Genomic DNA, 7296 nt, shown 5'->3' on the forward strand with positions numbered 1-7296 from the left:
CTGACCTCTTTGGTACTGGGGGTTTGTAGAGCGCCCTCCATCTAAAACCCACCATACTCTCCGCCCCACATACCCCCTGCCACTGATGTGCCTTCACTCCTGTTAGGCTTCTAATGGTCCTAACCTTAACGCAGAGGTTGTAGAGGGCTTTACCTCCCACCCCCTCAAACTCCCCCAGGCTCGGGGTGTTAAAATCTAACAAGTCCTCCAGACCCCCTTGCCAGTCTCCAGTCTCTGCCGTCACCTGCAGTGGCGGAAACATTGGTGGCCCCTCTCCCTTTGGCCTCTCAAACACCCCCCTTACCGGCTCAGACAGTGCCTCCTGGACCTCCTCCAGGAATTTCTCCAGCAGCCTAAGAGACGTTATTCCTGTTTGTTGCGCCAAGGCCTCCGGGGTTTTCCACCCCTCCTCTCCCAGCAGTCTCAGGTCACCTAGCCTTTGTAAACCCCCTGCCATCAGTTGCCTCTGCAGGGTGGCCGACTGAACCGATCTCAAAGGGATGGCTGGGTTGTGGAAAATAGGCTCCTCCCACACCCACTGTCCAGGCTCCACACCCCCTTCTCTTGTGGGCCTTAATAGCTGCCAGGCCCTCAGCACCGCAGAGTAAAACTCTGAGAGACCTGCTGTACTCAGCCTCTCCAGCTTCATGAGGAACAGCTGCCTGTCCAACCCTAATCCGCCAGCTCTCCTCAGCAGCGCGCATGCTGGTTCCCTCCAGCCAACATCAGTATGGTACAGTAGTCTCTGCACCGCCTTTAGCCGGAAAGCAGCCATCCTGCTCTCCATTTCCACCAGGCCCTGTCCTCCTTCGTGGACGGTCATGTACAAAACTGCTTCCTTCAGCCAGTGATGTCCCGACCAAAAAAAGTCCACCAGCTTGCGTTGCAGGTCTGCAAGCATTCCAGCGGGGGGGTTGAGGACAGCCAGTTTATGCCACAAGGAAGATGCCACCAGGTTGTTGATTATCAGCACCCTCCCTCTATATGACAKTTGGGACAGGAGCCACCTCCACCTGGCCAGTCTTGACACCACTGCCTGTGACAGCCCCTCCCAGTTCTTGCTAAACCACCTCTCCGAGCCCAGGTACACCCCCAACACTTTAAGCCCTTCACAACCCCACTGCAAACCCCCTGGAAGCAGAGGAGGAGCCCTATCTCCCATGCCCCACATAACAGAGCTTTCCTCTTTCCCCAGTTTACCTTAGCTGATGAAGCTCCCTCGTACACCTTCAGACTGGTCTCTAGTTCCTGCATATCTTGCCCATCCCTGACCATCACAGAAACATCATCTGCATATGCTGAGACTGCTATTCCTGTCACCACATCCATGCCTGTCCAGCACACTCCCCGCAGTCTCCTGCGTAGCAGTCCTAAAAAAGGCTCAATGGCTAGTGTGTACAGCTGCCCAGATAGAGGGCATCCTTGTCTAATGCCCCGTCTCACCCAGACTGGCCTACTGAGCCCTCCTCCCACCTTGACCATACATGACGCCCCAGCATACAACAGCTTCACACAGGTCACAAAGCTCTTCCCAAACCCAAACACAGACATCACATTAAACAGATACTCATGATCCACTCTATCAAAAGCCTTCTCTTGATCTAAAGAGACCAGTCCAAAGTTCACATTAGAACCTCTCGACAAGCCCAACATGTCCCCAATCAAGAACAAGTTGTCCGTGATTGAGCGTCCCGGTACACAATATCTCTGGTCCTTGTGTATTATAGAGTCCAGATGGGACTTCAGTCTGTTAGAGAGGACCTTGGCAAAAATCTTGTAGTCCGCACAGAGTAATGCCACAGGCCTCCAGTTCTTAAGTTCACACAAGTCCCCTTTTTTGGGCAGGAGAGTCAGAGCCGCCCGACGGCAGCTCATCGGCAACTCTCCTACCCCGACGCATTCACGCAACATGCAAAAGAAATCCTGTCCAATTGTTCCCCAGAATTTTTTGTAAAACCGGGGGACATCTGGGTTACGGCCTCTGCCAGTTCATGTGACAACAGAGGAATGTCCATTTCATCCCTCTGTGCCCGAGAGAGCTTAGGGAGTCCTGNTCCACTCTATCAAAAGCCTTCTCTTGATCTAAAGAGACCAGTCCAAAGTTCACATTAGAACCTCTCGACAAGCCCAACATGTCCCCAATCAAGAACAAGTTGTCCGTGATTGAGCGTCCCGGTACACAATATCTCTGGTCCTTGTGTATTATAGAGTCCAGATGGGACTTCAGTCTGTTAGAGAGGACCTTGGCAAAAATCTTGTAGTCCGCACAGAGTAATGCCACAGGCCTCCAGTTCTTAAGTTCACACAAGTCCCCTTTTTTGGGCAGGAGAGTCAGAGCCGCCCGACGGCAGCTCATCGGCAACTCTCCTACCCCGACGCATTCACGCAACATGCAAAAGAAATCCTGTCCAATTGTTCCCCAGAATTTTTTGTAAAACCGGGGGACATCTGGGTTACGGCCTCTGCCAGTTCATGTGACAACAGAGGAATGTCCATTTCATCCCTCTGTGCCCGAGAGAGCTTAGGGAGTCCTGCGAACAAGACCTGAGCACACATAGGATCACACATTTCTGCCCTATACAATTCAGTATAAAACTCCACAGTCCGCTCCCGCATCTCCCCCACCACAGAGGTCACCCGCCCATCAGACAGCCGTAGACAATGCATACCCTTGGCTTCACTGCTCTGTCTTTCCAAACCAAAGAAGAAGGAGCTGGGAGCATCCATCTCCTTGAGCATGGAGAACCTAGCTCTTACAAGTGCTCCCTTTGCTTTAACCTGGAAAAAACTACCCAGGACCCTACGTAATTCGGCTAAATTAGCCTGGAGGCCTACATTGCCTTGCCATCTCTACCTCCATCTCACTAAAACACCGCTCTAGTTCCCCCAATACTCTCCTAGCCTCTGAGGATGAGAGAGCTGTGTACTGTTGACAGAAAAGCCGAATTTGCACTTTCCCCACATCCCACCATTGACTCAGAGACTCATACTCCTCTCTTCGCTGCCCCCATCTTTCCCAAAAAGTCTGGAAACCTGAGCAAAAAGTGGCATCTTGTAAGAGCTTTACATTGAACTTCCAATAYGATGCCTGCCGGGGCCCTGGTGAAATAGACAGCCGAGCCATGGTTATGTGGTGATCCGAAAACCCCACTGGGAGAATGGTAGCBCCCAGCAGCCTATTGCTCTGATTCCTGGACATGTAAAAACGATCAAGTCGAGCTGCACTCACCCTAGCCCCAAAAACCTTCACCCACGTATACTGTCTTGTGTTTGGATGTTTAGTTCTCCAAACATCCACTAGGTCAAACTGATTAATGATGTCCCTTAACACTCCCACTGACACTGAGTGAGGCTCTTCCCAATTTCTGTCTTTTGTGAAATCTATTGTACAGTTCCAGTCACCTCCGATCACCAGCGTCTCCTCAGGCGCTACTTGTGAGAGTTCCTGTCTAAGACTCCCAAATAMAACCCCTCTTTCTCTCCCTGTGTTAGGCGCATACACATTTATAAAGACAAAACCATGTTGTTAATTTCTGCTTTAACAACAAGCAACCTSCCCCTACACACCTCCTTTGAGGAGCAAATTTTTACAGACAGACCCGGTGCAAAAAGGACTGCCACCCCTGCACTAAAATTTGTCCCATGGCTCAACACACTTGCCCCTTTCCACCAGAGCCCCCAATCTACTTCATTCACCACATCACTATGCGTCTCCTGCAGAAACATCACCTGTACTTTTTTTTGTTTTACATATTCACCCAACACACTCCTCTTTCCCGCATCTCTGGCGCCATTTATATTGAGCGAGCCTACCCGAAGAGTCTCCATAAGAAGTGGGAGAAAAGCCAGCAGAGAAATAGACCAATAGCAAAGCTCAAAAAGCCCCAGTGTCAGAAAGAAATTAAACATTTAAAACGTGTCTGTAGGTAAACCTTTACGCACTGTTGTGACCCACTTCCTCAACCTAAACCGTTTCTTGGGTGAGAGGACACCATGCCCCTCATTTCTCATAGCATGTTGTACTGATCTTACAAACTTTCTAGGATCAGGAAAAAAAGCCTCAAGTTTAACTTTTTTCCCCTTGGTCTCATTCAGGAACCTTGTCAGTTCTCTCAACGTGTACTTAGACCCCTCTGGTTGACTGGCTGWCAGCTCCGGGCCAATTGAAGAGGAGTCTGAAAAAAATAACTCCTCATCCTCTTCCTCAGACTCACTTTCCTCCTCTTCTCTGTCTCCCACCCTGACCACCTGCCCTTTCCTCTGGTTAGGGCCTCACCCACAGCAACAGGCAACATTTCCATGGTGCCTTTGTCCACACCCTTTTTCCTTTTCCGCTTGACACCCCCCCCCCTAATCTCTTACACTTCCCCACTATACTCTCCTCATCCACTAGAAAAACCTGACTCGACCCAGTATCATCTACACCACCCTCCATGGCATGACTCGGCCCAGCATCATCTACACCACCCTCCATAGCATGACTAGGGCCCGCCTCAGCTACCCCACCATCCATATCTTGACTAGACTCAGCCTCTGCTATACCACCATCCATAGCCTGCCTAGACCCAGCACCCTCTACACCACCCTCCATAGCATAACTAGGCCCAGCCTCAGCTACCCCACCATCTCTAGCCTGACTAGACCCAGCCTCTGCTTCCCCACCATCTCTAGCCTGACTAGACCCAGTCTCTGCTTCTCCACCATCTCTAGCCTGACTAGGCCCAGCCTCATCTACACCACCATCTCTAGACTGACTGGGCCCAGCCTCTGCTGTCTGCATCTCCTTACCCCCTGCACTTTGACCTCGATTTCCCCCACTTCCGCTTGTATCCTCACCTTGTCCACGGCTTTTATGTGGGCACGCAAAGCTCTTGTGCCCCAAATCCCCACATTCAAAACACCGTAGACTATCTGTGCTGGCAAAACCTGCATAGAGCCCCTCCCCATGCTTCACTTTAAAATGCACATTTAGCTGTTGCTCATTGTTGTTCAGAAACATAAACACTTGCCTCCGGAATGAAACAACGTGCTTAACGGCATCTGCCTGAAACCCTGCTGACAGTACACGGAAACCGCTAGCAAACTTACCAAAACGACTGAGCTCTTTCCTAATTTGATCATCCGTYATAAACGGAGGCAAATTTGCCACTACAACTCTTGTTGAAGGGGTAGAGAGAGGTGAAATTGACACACACATCCCTTACAAATATTCCACTAGCAATTAGCCTACCGACCAAATTAGCCCTTTTCATGAACACAACCACAGCTTTGTTCATTCTAGAAGCAGAAGTATAAAACTCAGCTCCTACCTGTTCACCGACCGCGAGCAGAACCTCCTCCACCTTAACTCCGTTCTCAGGAACACACCTGAATCCATGCCGTATCGACAGCGTCTCCTCCGCGCTAGGCTGAGAAGCCATTGCGCACACTACACTTTCCAACCCCTAGGAAAGTTACTCTGTCCTCTCCACCCTAACTTTGAAAAAAAACTTGGATACCGCTAAAAACAAATATTGCATTAACCCTCCACCATAGAAAATAACATGTAAAGAAAAGAATCAAGAAAGTTAGTTAGGATAGAGCTTTCCACACCAAACACTCAAACTCCAAAAACACCCAGCATGCACCGAGAGAGAGAGAGAGAGAGAGAGAAAGACTCTGGACTCCGGGTGTGGACTCAATGATGGTAAGAAACAACACTATTTTGAGTGCATTTGAATATGAACGAGAGTGAGAGTGAGAGAGAGGGAGAGAGAGAGAGAGAGAGAGAAGAGAGAGAGAGAGAGAAAGAGAGAGAGAGATTAAATGATCAAAATAACAGGCCAAATGTTTAGTATGGATAAAGTTAAGTGTGTGAAGACATTATGACTGATGGCCAGCCTTACATTTTGTCTCTCATCATAATTGTATTTGCATTTTATTGTTTCATACCTGTTTGTCTATTTTTCTCTCTTCCATTCACTAAAGGTCAGTCTCCCTCTGCATGGTCCAAAACCCAACATCCCTTTAGACATGGCTCCAGACTCTGTTGATGACTCCTACAAGGGCTGTGAGGAGAAGATGTTCAGGAAGGTGCATGACTATTACCTGCCAACAGAGAGACTAAATAACAAAGATTTCAACCAGGCTTGGACCGATGCTGAGGCCAGTTACAAACCAAAACCGAACAGAGCACTGTCTAAAACCTATTTCCTGGCAATCAAGGTGTATGTGACTGAATACCCCAAAATATACAAGTCATTCAACGAGGCCACTCGTACCCAAAAGAAGAGCTACAGCACAACATTCAAGTACCACTCCCTGCACTTCCTTCTGACCAATGCCTTACGAATCCTGAACAAGAAAAACAAGCGTTTCCAAACCTTCCGAGGAACCAACGTGTCTTTCCACGGAGTCCGAAATACTGAAATGCGATTCGGACAGTTCACCTCGAGCTCTTTAGACAAGAAAATCGCTGGTAAACACTTTGGAACTCGCTCCTGTTTTGAGATCATCACCTACTTTGGTGCCCCACTGGTGGGGTACTCTCAGATGGCTCATGAGAAGGAGGTGCTGATTCCCCCCTACGAGGTGTTCAACATTACAGAGGTGCTGAAGAGAAAAGACAAGAAAGACCTCTGGTGTGACGTCGTCAACAAACTGGAGAGTACTAAGAAAGGAAAAAGTGACCTGAAATGCCAGATGGTTGGACCACTCCAAGGAGAATAAAATCATGTTCTGCTTTCAGTCAAATATGAAATGCAGTTTTTATTGCAACCCCTGGCATCCCCATCCACCGTCGCTCCCGCCCACAAATACAGGAAATACAAAAACATTAGCYGAGCTTTTCCAAATTTCAGATTGTCAGACCAGTCCTGTTGTAAATGTTTCCCACATTGTTTGCTTAGATTGTTAACATTTCTTCTGCCAGCGAATTGGCATCTGTTGTCATGTGCACTGCAGCTTTTGCTAAAAACCTATAGAGGTGACAATCAAGAAAGACATAGAGGACGGTGGGTACAAGCAGGTAGTTGGTTCGGCGGTGGGTTGTTTTCGCGGCGGTCCTTGCTTCGACAGATGTACCAAGGGAAGGGTCTCAAAGCGGTATCCTAGTTTGTATTCTGTATATACACAACCTATCGTTCATAGGAGTTTCCTTCACAAAGCGCCCGCCGGCGCCTGATTCGGCCGGCCACTAGGCATGTGACCATACTAGTCTGTTCTCAATTGTAGCCAGGCCTGGTGTCGCCGCCTCTGTTCTCCGAACTTGTACTTGCACTTGGACCTGTCGTTTGCCCGGAAGTTTATGGCGGCTTA

The 7296-nt window shown here is 49.1% G+C and overlaps 1 protein-coding gene across 1 annotated transcript; it reads left to right on the top strand.

Annotated features, from left to right (window-relative positions):
• Positions 1-5508: 5508 nt before the first annotated feature.
• On the top strand, positions 5509-6961 carry LOC112078178 (erythroblast NAD(P)(+)--arginine ADP-ribosyltransferase-like). The gene is made up of 2 exons (XM_024144488.2): positions 5509-5686; positions 5968-6961. Exons 1-2 carry the CDS (start codon positions 5681-5683, stop codon positions 6706-6708), a joined length of 747 nt encoding a protein of 248 aa, XP_024000256.2. The 5' UTR covers positions 5509-5680; the 3' UTR covers positions 6709-6961.
• Positions 6962-7296: the final 335 nt, after the last annotated feature.

This window comes from Salvelinus sp. IW2-2015, unplaced genomic scaffold (genome assembly GCF_002910315.2).
Source record: "Salvelinus sp. IW2-2015 unplaced genomic scaffold, ASM291031v2 Un_scaffold5364, whole genome shotgun sequence".
NCBI classification, from domain to species: Eukaryota; Metazoa; Chordata; class Actinopteri; order Salmoniformes; family Salmonidae; genus Salvelinus; species Salvelinus sp. IW2-2015.